Here is a 19788-nt window from a genome sequence, read left to right as displayed (position 1 = left end):
GGGGCAAAAATAGGTATCTTTCTGAATGTACTTTACATAGGAAAACAAGGTAAAAAATGCAATCTCATTTGAACAGTAATTATGAAGTTACAAATGCAGTAGAACAGAATGAAACTGAGTGGTAAGCTATGGAATATAGTCAGGATAAGGTGGGCTAATGGTGGTGGTTATGGTATATCCTGTTAAAGAGCTGGCAGAAGCACATGATAAACTCATGAAAAAAGATTACCTAGAGCTTCATCATGATTAATGAAACCAGGGTTATGGGACTCTGAATATTAAACTTACATATAGCATCCTAAAGAAATAACCACGAATTGATCATGAAAATGCTGTGGCAGTAACAATTTATTTATCATGCGGAGATGATAATGTTATTATTTACTTGCAGCCCAATTTACACACCTGAAGAGTGGTCGCCAAGTGGTGATGTCCATGTCAGAGGTAAGACCAGAAAGCATAAACATATCATATCAAATATACATCTGTACAGAAGCATAATATCTAGTCATCAGAAACTTTAATTTTGATAATCACGTTTGATTTATTCAGGAACTATTGGGGCATTTGATATGGGCTGTAACCCTGGCAGCACTTATACTTGGTGGTGCTCTTCTTGTGCACAACACTGATGCTCTGGCCCTATAGGATGTTATCACAATAACAATGTAATCTAGCCTTATATTTCTCTCAAAAATATCTTGTTGATACTCCTCTATTGTTTTATTGCTAAAAACACATTACTATTTCTTGGAGAAACACATTAAGGATCTGATTTCTGATTGCTAAACTTAAAAGCTTCTCTGAGTGGTATAGAGTTCACCAGCATTGCATCAATCTAGGACTTCACAATGTCATTCTCAAACAAAACATATGAAATAACCACCGAGCTCAGCACAAGAACAAGATAGGATTGAAATTAGTCGAAGCTTAGTATTGCATACTCTGTTAAATTGGAACACAAACAAGAGGGCAGGAGCCGGAGGGGGAACAAAGACGAGAATGCTAACAACAACATGACTGACAGTATAAGAAGCAACGCAGATAAGGGCATGCTTGGTGTTGCTTGTGCTTTTAAGAAGTAATCATAAAAGAAGAAGCCAGAAGTGATGTTTCCTAGCTTCTCCTCAAAGTCACATGGACTCAGGTTTGTGTGTTGGATGCAGGTATATGCCTACCTCCCAGATCCTTTCAATATCTAAAGATTTCTTCTTATAGAGCCATGTCAAAGTGGCATATCAATGTCCGTTTCCAAGTATTGGGTGCAGATACCTTACATTGAAGGGTCCAGGAACATAGCTTCTTCTAAAAGCACTTTTTGGACCTTTTCCTCCTGTGGAAGCGCTTCTTTGACACTATCACCAACCTCTAATTTTTTCTAAAAGGTCCTTTTTGGCTTTGAAAGTTACAAAAGGACTTTGTTAAGCAACACCAAACATGCCCTAACAAAGCCCAGACTGCCTAGTTACAGCATAGGATCAGTCAGGACAGTACTTAGAATCTCAGTTTCGCCCATCTTCACAAGTTATAAGATCACACTGCATGGTATGTGCCCCTCAAAAACTCTCTGACTATTAGTTAGCCAGGCAAATAACAGATAAATAGGCAGTCTATAATAAAATTAAAAGGACTGAATCTAGGAATCTGATCTTTCAGCAAATGCAAGCAAGATGCTTGTGTAGCAGATAAAAAGAACCATATATATTGGATGGGTTTATCCCTCATTTGCCTATTGAATATTGCAGTTGTTATCATCTTGATTATTATGTCATTCATGAATATCAGTATATAACAAAGTAATCAGCAGATCAAAACCATGTATACATAATTCTGTGAAAGAGCCACCAACATTAGTTATGTGAACAATAAAAAGTATAAGCAGAATGCAATAGCATAAGCCTCTCCTCTTTAACACTAGAGCCAATAGGACAAGGTTAAAAGGTAACTAATTCGTAGTGCCATAAATATGTAGAAAACACAGGGCATTCAGAATTTTTTTTGAGTACATAATCAATTCTGTTTTGTTCAAAAAAAAAAAGAAAATATCCATGGGAGTGAAAACAGCTTGATTTATGAAAGCAGCTCAATTCAGGATGTGATTATGAAAAGAACAATGAAAGGGAAGAAAAGGTACCGTAATAGTGATCATAAGCATCCAGATATTTTCAATTATGGACTTGGTTATCAAAAATTTATTTAACAAGACAACAGAGATATAGTTCTCCGCATTGCATTGGTACTTGATATACATGGATCCGAAAGCTGCCAGACAAAATATTATATATGATATGAATCAGTGTCCTTACAATCTGTTTCTTGAAAAATTTTAATTTGCCTCAGGAAGTACAACTTCATTTGAAGATCCAAGTATATAAATCACCTACATTTAGTGATGCAGATAACATGAAAAAAGTGATCCAAATGCAAGACAGCAAAAACAAGAACTAAGCAGCACTTTAGAGAGGCCAATCACCTTCAAAAAGAGTTTTCACTTTTTTCCACCCCCAGAAACATTGAATTTGAAGAAAATAATATCCCCATCCTGAACAACATAGGTCTTCCCTTCTTGCCTGTACTTCCCAGCAGCCTGTAAGAATCAACAGAAAAGATAATGAAATATATTTTCATGATTATGAAGAATAAAATGTAGAGAATGAGAAGGGACCACTAACTACAGTGGATGTGACATGCAAAATAAAGTACAGGTTACTATAATTCTGTACCTTGACTGCAGCTTCACTGCCCAGTTCCTTTAGATCTTCAAACTTCATGACCTGAAGACAATACAGTTCCAAATAAAAAACCATTTCATGAAAAGCAAAAACTTATGACCTACTTATTTCTAAATATTTTGATTCAAGCAACATATAAGCTAAACATCTTATTCTATGTAACACAAATGAATTGTAACTGCATTGTACATTATTTAAATGTAAAGATACTTGCGCATATGCTCATTGACGAAGGGATTGACAGATGTTTGCTTCTGTTGCTTAAAATGTGAAGCAGAAAAAGGAACCAACACTTGGATATGGAGACAATATATCTAGGTTTGTAACAACAGATACACGAGATATTGGAAGCAAATATTGGTCAAAACATGTAGCAACCCATTATCTCATTAGCATAAATAATAAACGGAAGGTGGATGCAGAGCAAATACAGTACTATCATAGACAAAGGGCGGCATTACTCATACAAACTGTTGTATCATGTTTGGGTACTAATGTCAATTCCAAGCATGGTTTGCCGAACCGGACCGTACGGGCCAGTTCGGCCAGCCGGTTCGGCCAGGTACAGACCGATCTAGCCTGGAACCGGTACCCGGATAGTGTGGAAACCGGTTCCAGCTGTTTTCGGGCCGATCCTGACCAGTACACTCGTGTACCGACTGGTACCAGTGCGAATCGGCCAGTTCGCACTGGTACATTTTTTTCGGTGGGAAAGCGCGTGGCCGATTCCCCGCCCCGCGCGCGGCTGCGCCCTCGCGCGGTTCCCCTCGTTGTGAATCGTCACGCGGGCATTTCTCCCGCCCGTGCGAGGCAGCGCGCTCGCACCCGCGCAGGCTCATTAATGCCACTCTGTGGCATTTATCCCGCGCGCCCTTGCGCGGTTCCGCACAAAAGCCCGCGTGGTTCCCCACATTGTGAATTGTCGCGCGGGCGTTTTCCCTGCCTGCACGGTTCCCCAGCCCACGCAGGGCAGCACGCTCGCGGGCCCACACGGGCTCATTAATGCCACAGAGTGGCATTTAATGCCACTCTATGGCTTTTATCCCGCGCGTCCACACGCGAACGTGAAAACCAGAATATAAAAAAAAAAAAAAAAAAACGCCGAACCGGTTTGTATCGGAACCGTTACGGTACAAACCGAACCGTACCGGTCTGGTAGGCGACCGGTCCGCCTACCAGTACGGCAGACCTTGGTTCCAAATAGCATTTTCCAATATGAAACAATTAAATAGAAATAATTCATATTTGACACCTAAGTAATGAATATTTCAAAGGAACTGCATCATTGCTATCCGGATCAGGATCCAAAAAGCCCATAATTTCACTACATAACACTATAAAGACATAAACTAGAAGAATGAAAGACTGCAGAACCCAGAAAGCATCCATAGCTATATGATGACTAAAAGTTTCATATAAAAAAAGGCCTAGATTATCTTCAAAGCCCATCCAGAAAACGCATATGCAAAACTTACCCACTAATGACTTAGATAACTGTGCTAAGAACCTTACAAGCTAAATCCTATGCCAGTGATTTCCACCTTCATTTGATCATATTATCAACATCAAAGAATGAAAACAAAAGGCATAGTATTTCCTCCTCTAGTTGAAAGGACAGTTGAAATACAATGCTATAGATGGGATTTAGGCCCATGACAAGTGCATAATACAGAGTAAGCTAAATAGAGATTCATGGATGTTAAGAATCATCAGAAGCATCTAAATAAATAAGGACTAAAAATCAAAAATTTTAGAATCTTTGGTTAACCATAATGTTTTCAGATGATATCACAATTCTTCCATAAATAAGAAAAGAAATTGTAAGGAGTATCATGGTAGGTTAGATGATACTGTCCACACAGAGATCATATCCACATTCTTTAAGGCCTGTTTGGGTATTCCTGCCGGAATTGGGAAGAGAGAGGGGTCATGGGGGTAGGGAAGAAGGGAGGAGAGGGAGAGGATAAGTGATTGACGAAGATGAGGAAAGAAGACATCACAAATTGTTGTAAGGAAAAAAAAAAAGACCATGAAGCTCTTTTCCTTCCTCTTGCAGACTTTTTTTTTTTGTTGTTTGGGGGGGGGGGGGGGGGGAGGATTGGATGTTGGGTTAATATATGGCCATCTCAGATGACTGCCGACTCAATGTATCTAGCAGGAAATCCAGCCCAATCCTCCTGGATTACTCAAATAGGCCCGAATGTCTACACCACGCTGTGAAATCTAAGTGTGATCTCTAAAGTGCACCTCTCTAATAAGGTGATTTTCTAGTCAAAAATAAATAAATAAGTAAAGCTTATGTCTATGCAATCAGAGTAAGAAAGCAGACATACCTCAGCACATATAAAACCTTTTTCAAAATCAGAATGGATGGCACCTGCAGCTTGAGGGGCTTTTGTTTGCCGTCTGATCTGCCAACATTTCACCTATAGCAGCCAAAAATTCATCATAAGAGAGGCCATCCGGTTGATCACTAAATATCATTATGCTGTTCTAGTTTTGTAGCTGTCGTGCAAATCTTAGGGTAAGAGATGGCATCATTGGTAGTAAATATCACATTGAAAAGAAACTACGAATGTAGCATGCAAAATAATCACAAAAAAATCCTTTGCAGAAAGGGCATAGTTACAGGTAACGACTGCTATGAAAAATGAATTATCTCAAGTTGCATATAAATCAGCAGATGGTAAGAAGCCTTCTCCACAACCAGCAAGGTGTGATTAAAAATGCATGAGATGTTGACCAAAAACCTTAAAATCATGTACAGTAAACCATATGATCAATTGGGTCAAATATGGTGATATGCCTGTTGAGAAAAGGTAATACCTCATCTGGACCAGCAGTGAAAAAGTATATAAGGTTGATTGCAGCAAAACCAGTCTTTATGATTTTAGGGATGGCGCTGCAGCAACATAAAGCCCAATCATTTCAGAAATCTGCCTTTTAAACAAATACATGATCATTTATTCAGAATACATGTGCATGCAATTTAAGAACGCCGACTAGTATACCCAAGTCATTGCTTGTACAAAGTTGTCAAATAAGTCTAGCATTTTGGGGGTAAAAACATATGACACTGATGTTTTGTCAAGCATAATGTTTTTAACACCATCTTTTAGAACCTCCAAATCAGAAGTTTACAGTGACAGCATACAATATGAGCTGTGTTCCAAAATAAAATCATCTCCGAAATTCTTTGATTGGGTCAAATCATCAATGAAAAAAGCAAACAAGAGATAGTAACCTCCTATCAATTGTTTGACAATTTAATGGCATAACATCTCTTGTTTTCGTAGAAAAAATATTTTTAGCCAACAGGCCCTATATATTAGCTTTGCCAGAGTTTCTAGAGTCACCAAAATTATATTTTATGTAGATGTACTAATCACAAAACAAATTAGATGTACATAAAGAAAATAAAAAATTTAAGTAATATTAGTACCTATACTGAAATTTTTTTGTCATGTCAACGTTCACACTCTCAAAGCATCAAATTAGTTCAGTTTTGGAAAACCATATTTCTAGCAAATTATGAATCTTTTATCTTCATCTAATCCAAAGCATAAAAGTGATCAGGAAATTAAACTTATTATGTAGATATTCTGGTGCGTCTACACCCAGTGTATGCATGACTGAAGACACAAGGGAACTCACTACTTATAGCTGAAAATGTCCTGAGGCACTGAACAGCCAAAAATATCTATCAAAGATCAGTAAACGTAATGACAACGGTTTGGACACTAAAGCTAAAGATAATAAGTAATATTATTTACTTTTTAGTCAAGTGTTTACTAAGAAAGAACATTGTTTACAATTCTAGATAAAGAATTGGTGGGCTCGATACAATGCAGAAGGGACTCAGTGGAGCAGTTTAACTGGTAGATGCAGGGAAGTTCAAAGGAGTAATGATGCCAAGTACTTGGCAAAGTGTAGAGGAAACAGTGCAAAAAACAGAATAGGTGAAATTTTCGCACAGGCATCTTCCTGTTTGGTAACGGGTAATATTTGGCTGGCATAAGCAATATTCATGTATGGATGACGGTAACCAACATATCATTAATATTTCCTTTGATGTACCATTACAATATATAAATATGCTAGCTCAACAAAGTATATGAGAGGATTTCCAGATCAGTACTTATCTGTTGTTAGGCATACTGAATTCTGTTACCATATAAGAGTAAAAGATTCTACATGCATCCACAAGAAGAAAAAAAAATTACTAACAGGAAATTTACTACTCAATCGCATTGTTGCTTCCTCTGCCATATCCATATAGGCACACATTGGTGATATTCAACCACATCAGAATTCTTTTGTCTTAATTTAAGAAGATTACCTTTTTGCCAACAAAAAAATATTTTCAAATGATGATCCAAATTCTCATTCATAAGTCAAATCAAAAACTCCACGGCACAGAAGAGAACATGACTTATGTTTTTTAACCAAAGAGAAAGAAAAAAGAAGAAATATTTCCAAATGAAGATCTAAATTCTTCTTTATAAGTCAAATCTCAGCATAAAGAGAGCAAACATGGGAGCACAAACATCCTAGAAGTGACTTACGTGTTTTGACGGAAAGAGAGAGGAATAACATTTTGTGTATAACCAAGATGACTTTCAGAGAGCACAATGCAAATATAATGTAAAGGAATTATAATATACACATTTTATACTGATTTATCAGGTTAAGAAAAAGGCATGCATGGGAATATAAACCAATTAAAATTACACGGTAAGGGCATAAACCACTCAGTCCTGATCATTATGTCCAAGCTATGCAACATATTTCCTTATATGTTGGCATGGAACCCATGCATTTATTGGTCAGTAAACATTTAACAAAGATGAGACCAGAATGCAATTCATTAAAACTTGCCTCTGCACTTTGTTTTCCTCACAGTATTTAGCAGCTTCATCCTCTGGCATATCTACAAGATTCTTTTCCAAAAACACAGCTGAAGGAATAATAGTTTCACCACCATGATTTTGCACCCTGAAAATATGAGTAATAAAATATCAGATAAAAACTATTGATTTTTCTATGTGAAGTGAATGAAATAACCTAAATTTCCTTTTGTCTAAAACAAAAAATAAGGGCACAAGACTAAACTGCCAGTTTTATCACAACAGCTATGACATGAATAAGCAAGGAACTGTCCAAAAGTTCATGAGATAAGGGTTATTAATTTAGTAAATCCTCCATATCTGAAACACTGATTCCTTACAAATTATGTTGCAAAAGAAAAATGTAGGCCAAACATAAAGGGTAACTAGGGTGGAAGAGCATTAAATTCATCTCAAGCCATGGCCCAGATGCTACCTGTACAATCCAACACTATTGGTGGGAGTTGTACCAAGCATGTATCTTGGGTAGAAACTTGTTCTTCTTTCTTTGGTAGTCCCTCTCATTCATATTCACCTGCAAACAAAATATAGCATTAAACAGAGCAGTAAAATATTGTTTTCATATAAATGAAAAAGTGCAAGATAAAGAATGAATGAAAGAAACAGGCAATAGTACAAATTTTGTCTATGACAAATGTTTAGTTGATATTAATTATAATACAGAGTTTTAAATAGATAAATTTTGAAAATGCTTGAAGAGGCTCTTTTACAGATGCAAGCAAATAACAGAAAGACTAAAGTTGCACTCAAACATAGCCATGGTTTTGAGAGCATCTATAGGTCCAAACAGGTTAGATAGGGCCCAATCATGCATCATCCTAGTCCAATTGGTTTTCAGGTCCCTCTTTTATCTTGTCAGGCTTCTTACCACCAATATAACATTTAATTAACAGCACTAAGTTATTTAATATACGGCCTACCAAGAATACATGTAGGAGATTTAGCATTATGCCAAAAAAGTTTGCTTCTTCACAAATATGATGTGAGATCATTAACAGCATGAACTATGCATGTACAACCCAGCCTGGCCAGTGCGTACCCAACTTTTCAGAAGCTCCCTAATGGGCAGGATCATGCTGTTCCCAAATGTATAAGCAAGATTTCAGTAGAATTTGATCAACAAACTGCTAATCAACAACCCTGAAGAAATGGCAATTGGTTTCTTTCCACTTGATTGAGGAACATGTATCCTTAAAGTGATTGCAAGATCAGACTTACATATTCCCAGCTTCACCAAGTACTTTATCATGATAATTTAGGCAAATGTTATTGATAGCACTCGTGGATTGCAGGAGCACAACTAAAAGTGCTTCAGTAGGTACAGGCAAAAACTCGCAAGTTGAATAGTCTCTTTATATGGAAGTGGTTACGCAGGATATGATTGTTCCATACATAATTGATGTTTCCTTGTATTTATCAACTAACAACTCAACTTTGTTTCTTCATGAAGCTAAAAATGGGCGTCCCAATGCACGAGGCTCCTATCATTGTGAGATCTAAGAAGGGTCAGATATACGTATCCTTACCCCTACATGCAGAGAGGTTGTTTCGATATTTCCGTGTTTCATGAAGTTAAGAAGCATAAAGTCAATCTCTTACTCATATTATTAAAATTACTTTGGAAGCTAACAATTGCATGAGTTAGATATTTATAAAATGTTAAATTTAGGGAAACAAAACTCATACCAAATAGACAACAGGTTTGGCAGTAAGTAATTGGAAAGTATTCAGGATCTCAACATCAGCAGCTTTCCAATCACCTAAACGAACATCTTTCCCATCCTTTAGCCATGCTTTAACCTGCAACATGAGAAAGTAATGCCAGACTATAAAAGATTTTATTGCCTCAAACTACGCTATTTTACATGGATTCAAATTTTGTGTCGAGTATCGGTATGTGACTAAGTTTTGGGTCCTTTCAATATCCAAGAATTTCTTATTAATCCATGTCTAAGTGTCATACCAATGTCCATATTTAAGTGTCAAGTGAGGGTATTTCAGGCCAAAACAAAGCTCTGGATAATATAGGATAAAGGAAAAGCTACAAAGATAAACAAGCCAAACACTCTAACTGAAAATACAAAGAATCACTAATATAGAAAACTGGATAAAGCTTTCAAGTTTTTCACAATCCCACTGACAAACTGAGAAGAACATTACCTAGTTTCATTTTACGTAGATTAACAAAGATGCATAAACAGAAAGTGGATGTTTGTCCTTCTTTTTGGTCCATCGGAGAAGGATAAAAAAGGCATTTAAACAGCGCAATACGTTACGCAAAGAAGTCGTGCTACAACTGGCTGATGGAGTGTTATGTAATTGGAGTAGAATCTCAAATGATATCCATATGTAGGATATTACATGCAATTTCTAGGTCTAGTTAATGTACACTGATGATCCGAAGATCTTCAACCATTTTGGGCTCTCCGTTTTCTCCCATCCTCTATGACCTCTTTCCAATTATGCTAAACAGTACTATTATATTATAGTTAGAAATATGAAGCATTCTAGACTACTGTGTAGCATATAAAAGAGAACTTGGATGCCCTATATTAGTGCCATCCAAGGACATGATTTGGTCATTTCCATTGATGAACAGGTGAGCCATAATACACTCATTTACAAATAATTTTCAGGACATACAAGTCTATAAACACCATCTAGTTTATCCTAAAAGAATTATTACCACAATCTAATTCTCCCTCCTTCACTCATCTCCATAGCTAAAATCAATGTAAAGCCTGACTTAATAAAAGTGCATATATTAACCATCCTTTAAAATATACAGATGTCAAACTATAGAAATCATGAGTATAAAGCAACTATAACATGAAATATATTAAACAATATCAAATAAATGAATGAATTGCAAGTAACTTCATGCAAGAAGAACATAGTATGAAGAAATATATGAATCTGATTATATTTATTTACAGAAATATATTCTGCAAACCTTCTCACATAATTCATGTTCTATTTTTAGCTGCTTGTCATTGCTCCTTTTCATGCTCTTTTCAAGATCCTCCAACCTCCTATCCACGAATTCTATATCCTACAAAGAGCCAATGCAGTAGGTAAGAGGTTAAAAATGCTTACACTTCTAGTTTTCTAAAACAAAAGCTTCACTGTTATGAGGTGGTATCAATAACAAAACAAATTATGAACAAAAAAATATGACCTAGGAATCTGATATAAAATATAAATTATAGCACATAATTCTTGAAGCTAAAACTAAAACATAGCACAAACATGAACTTAAAAATTAAAAAATAGTAATAAATTAGAGTAAGAGAAGCATGGGGCTCTAAATATATGTTCTATGTGTTACCTTGTATTTGCTATATCTCGAATTATATTTAATGACAAATAGGTATGAAGCAAATAGACTACTTTTTCGTTATCAAGGTGATAAAGAAGCTGAGGAGATCACTGCAAGAGAAATATGAAATAAAAAACAGCAGCCATATAAAACAGCCATCCTTGATTTCTATATAAAGCTAAAAATGACCAAGGGATTCAAAGAATCTAACAAAGAACCCTGTCACACTAGGAAACATAAACAAAAATATTTTTTGCAACAACAAATTCAAAGCTGAAAGTAATCTAGACTCTAGATCTATGAGAAGAAAATACATAAAAGAGGCTTCAGTATGACATATGCTTTCAATATGCACATAATTTTAGTGCTAATTGCAATAGAGAATTAATGAAGACTTGCACAATATACATACCATCATCTTGCAAGGCCAATAAATGCTTCTTATAAAAAGCAACATATGAGATTTTAAAAATAAAGCATCCAGTATAAAGGATATAATACTGCATGCTTCCATGAACTTACATGGTGTTTAAGCTATTCCACCATTTAACCTAAGTTATTATAAACCAAGATAAAATCGTGCGGAATGAATTCCATAGAGACTCTCTTAAGAGACATAACATGAAAACACATCGTATTTATGCTTTAAACTCCATCTAAATAACTGCCTGGTACATGATAATAGTACATACAATGAAATGTATGAGCATCCTTACGATTTTATTTGAGAATACAAATGCTCCATTATAAATACAAGCTACACAAAAATAACAATGGCAAAGACCAAAAATGATGGATGACCTTTTCTAAAGGGCGAGGTGGGTACAGAAAGATGGCATGTATTGATAGCATGTACGCTAAATAATAGTTAGGTTGGGTCAAGGGGTGAATCTGAAGTTACCTGACAGGTCAAGAAAATGAAAGCACTTCAAATGCATCCAACAATGTGGATATACTTAATATATAACTAGCAAACTTACAGCAGACAACATCTCTTAAGGATAAAGATCAACAATACCTTAAGTCGTAGTTCCTCACTTATCGTCTCCAAATCCCTAACAGGATCCACAGAGTCATCAACATGAATTATTTCTGGATCTTCAAATGCTCCTGGCACATGACAAAAGTGTCCTCAGCTACTACCAACATATGAAAAATCAAAAAAGAAATTAAAAAGAAAAAGAATGAAGCCTCATAAACTCTTGTTGCTGTACATAATAAATGAAAATGTGGGACAATAATATAACGGCATCAATTTATTGTATGTAGTGACTAAAAGTATTGAATGATAAGCCTATGGAACTAATGAAAAGCCAAGATTACCTAGACATAAGAGACAAGTGTCTAGGTGAACCAAAGAATCTGACATCGCAACCTTCAAAAAACTTGATATGATCACCATGTAAGGGTTCTCATATTTGTATGAATGTTGCATCAGATGCACTACAGCTTAATAAACTTAACCCTACCCCTGATTGAGGCAATGTTAAATAGGAGATTTTCACTAGAGAAGTGTCAAGTACTTGGAAGGAAAGACAATCTAATCATGTTCGGCCACATAGATAATCAATGGTGCAGTCCAAGCGATCCAAGTACATGATCCTTCAAAACCCATTTGTAGAATATTGGGTCTCTTCAAGGTTTCCAGTAGGCGTACCGGTGACCTACCGGACCGGTACGGTTTCGGCTCATACCGGAACCAGCAGGTACGAACCGTTTTTTCCACATCCGCGCGCAGACGCGCGCGTCCCCATTAAATACCACATAGTGGCATTAAATGCCACTCTGTGGCATTAACGATCACGCGGGGCGGTTCCAGCGCAGGGACCGCGCGCCGGCGCGGTTCCCAATGCACAAGTGGGGAACCGTGCGCGGCCGCGCGGCCCCGCGCCCGAGCGAGCGCTCTTCCCCTCGCGTGGGGCGCTTTTCCCCGAGGGAACGTGTGGCCCTTTCAGCCACGCGCTTTGACACCACAGCGTCGCGCTGTGGTTTAAAAATCCACAGCGCGCGACGTTGTGGGTTAAAAAAAATACCGTACCGGTACAAACCGGCGCACAGCACCATGGGTAAAAAAAATCACCGTACCGGCGCGAACCGGTTGGTTCGCATCGGTACTAGCCGGTACACAACCGATACACATGTGTACCGGTCAGTTCCAGCCCGAGATGGCCTGGAACCGGATTCCACAAGTCCGGTGTACTGTTTACAGGCCAGACTGGTCCGGTACGGCCCGAACCGGACGGTACGGACTGGTTTGGCTTTCCATAGGTCTTTGAGTAAAGTACAAAAAATATACAATCTTTCTGGTCGTTTAACTGATCACACATAGTTAACATTGGCAAACATATAAACAACAGCCATAAATTATTCTTTGGCTTCAACAATTTTGCTGCACCAAGAATCTATCCAATGTGAGATCCCTAAATGGGAAATGACTTTTCGCAACTTTCAAGTCTTTTATCTTCCCTCCTTTCTTCTAATCCTAAATCCAGAAGCAGTCTGAGGCAGCACATGGCCATGTAATTAGGTCCTCCCTGCTTTATCCACTGAAAGGGGAATACTTACATGACGATTCAAAGAGTTGCTGATCGTTGCAAGTGAAAACATGCTATATTAGTAAAAACTAAAACAACAGTAGTTTACCTCAAGTAATCACATAATGCAAATTACTTCATGACTTGAGCAAATTGACACCAAAGTTGATTTTTCTACCCAATAGCACACAACAGAAAGAATCTCTTGTCCTAAAGGCAGCAAGACAAAGGAATCTTACTTAACACATGAAAGATGCCATCAACTGCACGTATGTGTGATAGGAAGTTGTTCCCCAGACCCTGCCCCTCATGAGCCCCTCTTACAAGTCCAGCAATGTCATGTATTTCCAAATAAGCTGCTACCTGAATGAAAGACCATCACATATGGCTGTTATATTATTTAGAAAAATATGGTTTGAACAAAAGGTCAATAGTAAATACTCTGAAATGGATATAACCCACATAGTCACTGCAACATGAAAAATGACATGGGTTTTAATAACTTTTAAGTTCTAAATGTGACTCCTAGAATACAATTCTTGTCAACAGCCAGCGACTACCCCAAAGGTTACACTGATAGTAAGTAGGAAAAAGATAGGATAGGAATGCAAGACTGTTGTAGCTTCACTGTAGTGGCACTACCATTAGATGACCATGGGGCATTTATGTCTGTCAAAGGACTCCTCGAGTTAAAAACCGTGTTGTATAACATTGCATAAAGCTAAACTTCATCAATGTATCAATCCCACAAATCTCTAAGTGCACTTCCTGACACCACTGTCTCTGGATAGTGCATTCAAAAGAAGAAACAAGAACAATGTTCAACTAGTTGCACGAAAATGTAACATAACATGATATCGAAAGAAAGCATATCAAAATATAAGGAGATTACTTATAGCAATAAAAAGAAAATTTAAGTCCAGAGAATTGGTCACAAACCTCGCTCTTTGGCTTATATAATTGACAGAGCCAATCAAACCTTTTATCAGGGATATTAATCCGTGCCTCATTTGGTTCTATGGTACAGAAAGGGAAGTTCTCTGCTGGGATTGAAAGCTTTGTTAGTGTGTTGAAAAGGATTGATTTCCCAACATTAGGTAACCCTACCTGTGAATCAAAATAATGACATATACCACTAATTAGTTAAGTACAATAATTTCCGATTCAAGGTTTACATCAGAAACTAATAATAAGATAAAATTAGAGAAGCCAAAGAATAGAAAGCATTTTGAAATTCTTTATAACAGAAGGTATCAAGAAATGAGAAAACAGAACACCTTAAGACATATTTATTGATCAGCAGAAAGGATAACTTTGCCAATGGAGATAAAATTATATGTTTCAGATCCATTCTTATGGTCTGCAGCATTTCATTTTGTCTAAAAATTGTAGATTTAACTATTATAAAGTGCAAAAATGGGCATGAAATACAGATTCCTAGTCGTCCAAAAACAACATAGAAACAGCTATCTGCTGCTAACAGAATTTGGCTAAAATCTTTAACCGATCCAACTTGACATGATTTCGAGCAAAAATAAATAGTAAAAAGAAATCATCTGAGCAACAGCAGTGCAACTGAATCATACTGCAGCAAAGTGTATATACGAAGTGGAATTTGAAAAAAAAAATTAATCATGGAGTAAGTAACACGTAATATAAGCAGATATTTGTGCAGTTGAAATTAAAACCGAAGAATGAAAATTTAAAAATGAAGCCCATGATACCTCCAAAATGTTATTTTTTTTAATAAAATCAACTAGAGCTACCAATATAGCATGCGATACGCTAATCGATAGAAGAAAATCAGAGCTTATAGCGATCAAAAGTAAATAAACTCCTTCCAAAATCAAAACAGGAACCATGGACTGCTCGGGACCACAAATGATGGAATTCAACTCGACAGCCAAATCTTAGAAAAATTTCAGGGGGAGGTGTGGATTCGAAGCTTACGATTCCAATCTTCAAATGGGACGAGAACCGACCCAGAATAGGCCGCTCGGGGGCAGCTTCCTTCGATTTGGAAGCCTTCGGAGGCATCTCGGATATCCCCCAAGGAGCTCCTCCGAGATTTTTCTAGGGTTTTGCCCAGAGGGTTTTTTCGCCCTCCTCTAGTATTTCGCCCCAAGGTTTCGCCTTCGGAAGCGTAAATGGAAAGAAAAAGAAAGGAAGCGCGGAATTTATAGCTGACCGTAGGTCTAGAATTGGATGCCCAATAGCCCGCTTGGTTCCCCTGGTTGGCGTTCCCTTTACTGCAAGAGTTGCGGCGAATCATAACGATGATTTCCAAGTTGAAGGAGATGGATGGTTGTGATTCTCGTTCAAGGATCGATGATAAAAGGTTTATTTGTTCACCTACAAAGTAGACAAAGAATTTTCTCTCAGGGAGACGAAGATGGATGTTTTTTTTCTTTTCTTTTTCTCTTTTCTTTTCTTTCTTCTTCTCCTTTTCTTTTTCTTTTTCCTTTTTTTTTTTTTTTTTTTTGCACGATAGATGGCTCATACTAGGGTGCAAATGGGTCAGGTTAGACCGGATCCTAAGTAACCCCGACCCGACTTTTTATTCAGATCCTAATTTTGGACCCAGATACGACCCAATAGAAAATCGGGTCGGGTCCATGTATACCCGGTCCCCACCCAAAAATTCAAGAGCTGGTGAAGCAGGTGCCCGGAGGAGAGACCGATGTCCATTCTACCGCTTCTCTCTCCCACTCCCCTCCCCCTAACCGAACACCCAGCAGCTTATTTATTTAACGGTGAAGTTTTGAGTCTAGACGATGGTGTCTGTGGGGTTGTCGAAGCTTTGCTAGACGGCGGAGCCGCCGCTATTCTTGAGGACAAGGTTGCCAGTCTTGCTGAGGAAAGCGGCTGTGATGCCCTTGCCGGAGGTGTTAGACTGCCAGATGACGGAACCGGAACGGTTAGTTAGGCGGAGGTCGCCATCGGAGCTGGGATGAAGTGAGGTGGCGAAGTCAACCATGGCGGGGGCGCTGTCGGCCCCGATGGCGGTCCACACACGGATGGCAACGGAATAAGTGATGGCCGCGAGGAAGAGGGAGGGGTTCTCGAGGTTAGAGACAAGGCCGAGGGAGAAAGTCCAATTCTCGGAGGTCCAGGAGGAGGAGTTGGAGGGGGTGAGAGTGGAGCCCACGGAGATGTCGGCGACACCGGCGAGGGGGAGGCGACGGAGGAAGAGCAGAGAGGAGAGCAAGAGAAGGCTGAGGGAAGGAGGGGAGGAGGACAAATCCCCATTTTCAGCTCTATTTTTCTCTCGCTCTCAGCTTCTCTTCTCACTGGGTGGAGAGTCGGAAGATGGGTTAGAAAATAGAAATAGAGAAAAGGGGAGTAGAGTTAGTTGTAGCGGAAAGATCTCCCAACACTTGCTGACACGCTGCGCTATGCATTTATTACATTACTTGTAACAAATGGTAACCATAAACATTGGCATTTATTACATTACATGTTCGAACTCGCGCGGAGCCGAAGAGTTATTATTTTTAGTAATATTTAAATATATTATATACAGGCTATTCGGGTTGGGTCGGGTCTGAATTTAGTAAATCCAGACCCGATCCGAAAATAGAATGAATCCAATTTTAGGACCTGACACAGCCCCACGGGTCCTCCAAAATGGGTCGGGTCGAGTCGGGTCACGGGTCAACCCGACGCATTTGCAACCTTAGCTCTTACACTTCTAATATTGATACATCCAAAAAGTCAAAAAAACAACACATGGCGGAGTGCTCTAGATAGCTCCCTCTTCCTGACCCATAGAGTCCTTTCGAATTGATCTACCATATACGAGGCCACCCAATCCCCATTAGCCTCTCTGTAGACGTGCCTTGCCTAGAACACCACATCGCCTCGTACCATAGCCCGAATGTTCCGGAGCACATGGTGGCGCCCATCCACACCACCGATGCCTCCCTAGATCTAGCCGATTACCATGGTCGGAATCACCCTCTAACCAAATTGCTCTGGTCCGTAGGGCGTGCCACGCATAACCCAGGCCAACTCACGCCGCTCTCAACTCCGCCTCCAAAACAAAGGTGTCAAAAATCTAGCACCCACCAGCAACAACCACCCTAGAATCTAGGCCTCTGATGATGAAGCCTGCACCACCTCTTCTGCCACCATCTAGCACACATTCGTCGAAATTGATCTTGAGGAAACTCAGGAGTGGGGGCTCCTATATGAAAAACACTGTATGAGGTGCTACAAGAGTAGAAGTAGAGCCTCGAGTGCCTCGAGCTATCAAAGGCCCCTCCAACGGAGCAGTACGGGTAATCTCAGTCGCCTGAGCCTAGGCCTGCTTTACGACGAACTTGGGTGAAGGGCTACTCTCTCCAAAGGTTCAAGCATTCCTAGCCAGCCAGATGTGGTAAGCTGTTTATACCACCCCGACAACCTCCTACCGAGTCTAAGGGGCGATGGCCCACTGCGTAAGCACCTGCAGGAAGGGGCCCATGTGCCACCGTGGCTCCGACGGGATGTCAACGAGACCCCACACCCTCCTAACTCGCTCGCACTAGAATAGCACATAGCCCACTGTCTTGTCCAACTAACACCTCGGGCACTGGGGCTGAGTATCCAGACCTTGCCCGCACAGCACTGATTTCGTACGGCAGTCGGCCCCAAGCCACCTTCTAGAGGAATTAGGCCACCTGCGGGTGGAGGCCGAACCTCCAGATCCAACCACAGTCCAGCCTTGGGTGCTGCTCGCTTCAAAGGGTGCGATCGATGTTTCCCACGCCGACTCTGGGACTGCCAAATGAACTCCAAACCCTCACATCTAGGACTCCCTGCACGAGATGCTCCCCAAATAGGTCGCCATTTCAGCCTGGATCCCACCCTGCCCCCTCCGAGTGATGGAGATTGCAAATTCGAAGTCTGCCCGAAGTCCGCCCACAGCCTCGACATTTACCACAGTCGGTCAGAGCCTCACCAGGATAGCATCCACCTAGGGGTCCTTCGAAGATGGATGTTCACAATTTTATAAAAAGAAAGAAATGAATACATTCATCTGCACAAAGTATGAACAAAACAATAATTTGCAATTATATATTATCAAAAACAAGGAAGAAACTTCATTCGCCAATATTATATTAATAATGTTAATATATATACAGAGAAAGAAAAAAACAAGAGAGGAGAGAGAGAGAGAAAGGCTTTATATCTCTGTTCCATTATATTCGACATATCTCAAGAGTTATATATACTGATGTCTAGACTCTATACAAAAAAAATAATAATATAAGCCGATGTAAAATCATGCTAATAAAGAAAAATATTGAGGACCGATATAGATTGTTGTTACATGATCCCTAAAATTACTCTAACAAGTTCATGCAGCAGACTGGGTCGCCTCCTTTGTAGCTCGGCACTCAGGTGATTTTCTGTGGACGTCTGTTGCAGACGTTCCCTCACAGTTGTACTCTTTACTTTCTTGTGATTTGGAGGGCTGTACTCAAATTCGAAATATATGATATGAGTAGCCGTTTTCACCAAAAAAAAAAAAATAATAATAATAATAATAATACAAGCTAATATAGGATCAGGATAATGAAGAAAAATATTGTGGGCTGATACAGGTTGTTACATGATCCATAAAATCACGCTAACACCCATCTCCCTCAAACTTAAGGTGATATTGCATATACCAACTTGAGTTTAGAAATTAGATCACAAAAGTATCTAAAAGCTGACATAACAAATTAAAAGTTAAAGTTGCAGCTCAAGAGCTGACGTGATAGACCAAGAACTGACATAGCAGTTTAAAAGCTAACGTAGTGATAGATTGGAGTTGACACAACAACTCAAAGGTTGAAGTGACGGATCAAGACTAATATAGCATCATATTGTCTGATGTGGCAATTAGGAGCTTTCATAATAACTCAGAAGATGATGTGTAGATCAGAAGCTAATGTAGCAGCTAGAAAACTGATATAGCAAATTGATGCATCAAGCTGATGTGACAGTATCAGACATAGAAAATTAGAAGCTAATATAGCAACTCAAAATCTGATGTGGCAGATTAAATGTTGATTAAGCACCTCAGAAGCCGATATGGTAGACTGATCTATCAGCTGATATAATAGTATAGAATCTGATATGCATACAGAAGCTGACATAGAAGCTCAAAAATTGATGTGATATATCAGGAAGCTGATGTAACAAACTAATATGTTGGCAATACTGACTGACTAATGTGACAAACTAACGTGTCACTGACATGGCTAATTGATGTGGATAGATTGACATGTATGGCAACATGGCTAGTTGACGTGTTGATGATGTGG

At 38.9% G+C, this 19788-nt stretch overlaps 1 protein-coding gene across 3 annotated transcripts; it reads right to left on the bottom strand.

The window, feature by feature from the left end:
* Nucleotides 1-1967: 1967 nt before the first annotated feature.
* LOC103723094 (obg-like ATPase 1) lies at nt 1968-15848 on the bottom strand. Of its 3 annotated transcripts, none has more exons than XM_039123101.1 (13): nt 15443-15649; nt 14432-14599; nt 13732-13855; nt 11977-12068; nt 10593-10691; nt 9326-9439; nt 8089-8153; nt 7611-7727; nt 5559-5634; nt 5066-5158; nt 2724-2774; nt 2474-2587; nt 1968-2262 (listed from the first exon to the last, which is right to left on the bottom strand). In XM_039123101.1, exons 1-12 carry the CDS (start codon nt 15527-15529, stop codon nt 2489-2491), a joined length of 1185 nt encoding a protein of 394 aa, XP_038979029.1. In that variant the 5' UTR covers nt 15530-15649; the 3' UTR covers nt 1968-2262; nt 2474-2488. The 3 variants fall into 3 exon arrangements, with proteins under 3 accessions (XP_038979029.1, XP_038979030.1, XP_038979028.1); XM_039123102.1 differs by lacking the exon at nt 15443-15649 and adding an exon at nt 15681-15848 and having other exon boundaries at nt 2137-2380; XM_039123100.1 differs by having other exon boundaries at nt 2137-2380.
* Nucleotides 15849-19788: the final 3940 nt, after the last annotated feature.

Source organism: Phoenix dactylifera, unplaced genomic scaffold (genome assembly GCF_009389715.1).
Source record: "Phoenix dactylifera cultivar Barhee BC4 unplaced genomic scaffold, palm_55x_up_171113_PBpolish2nd_filt_p 002069F, whole genome shotgun sequence".
NCBI classification, from domain to species: domain Eukaryota; kingdom Viridiplantae; phylum Streptophyta; class Magnoliopsida; order Arecales; family Arecaceae; genus Phoenix; species Phoenix dactylifera.
The sequence above is the reverse complement of the archived record's forward strand: the minus strand, read 5'-3'. Positions and strand labels throughout refer to the sequence as shown.

Coding starts and splice junctions, on each gene's coding strand:
- LOC103723094 (XM_039123101.1), bottom strand. CDS start 15,529: ATGCCTCCGAAGGCTTCCAAATCGAAGGAAGCTGCCCCCGAGCGGCCT. Junction 14,600..15,442: donor CCCATTTGAAGATTGGAATC/GTAAGCTTCGAA, acceptor TTTGATTCACAG/GTAGGGTTACCTAATGTTGG. Junction 13,856..14,431: donor TATATAAGCCAAAGAGCGAG/GTTTGTGACCAA, acceptor TCTTTCATTCAG/GTAGCAGCTTATTTGGAAAT.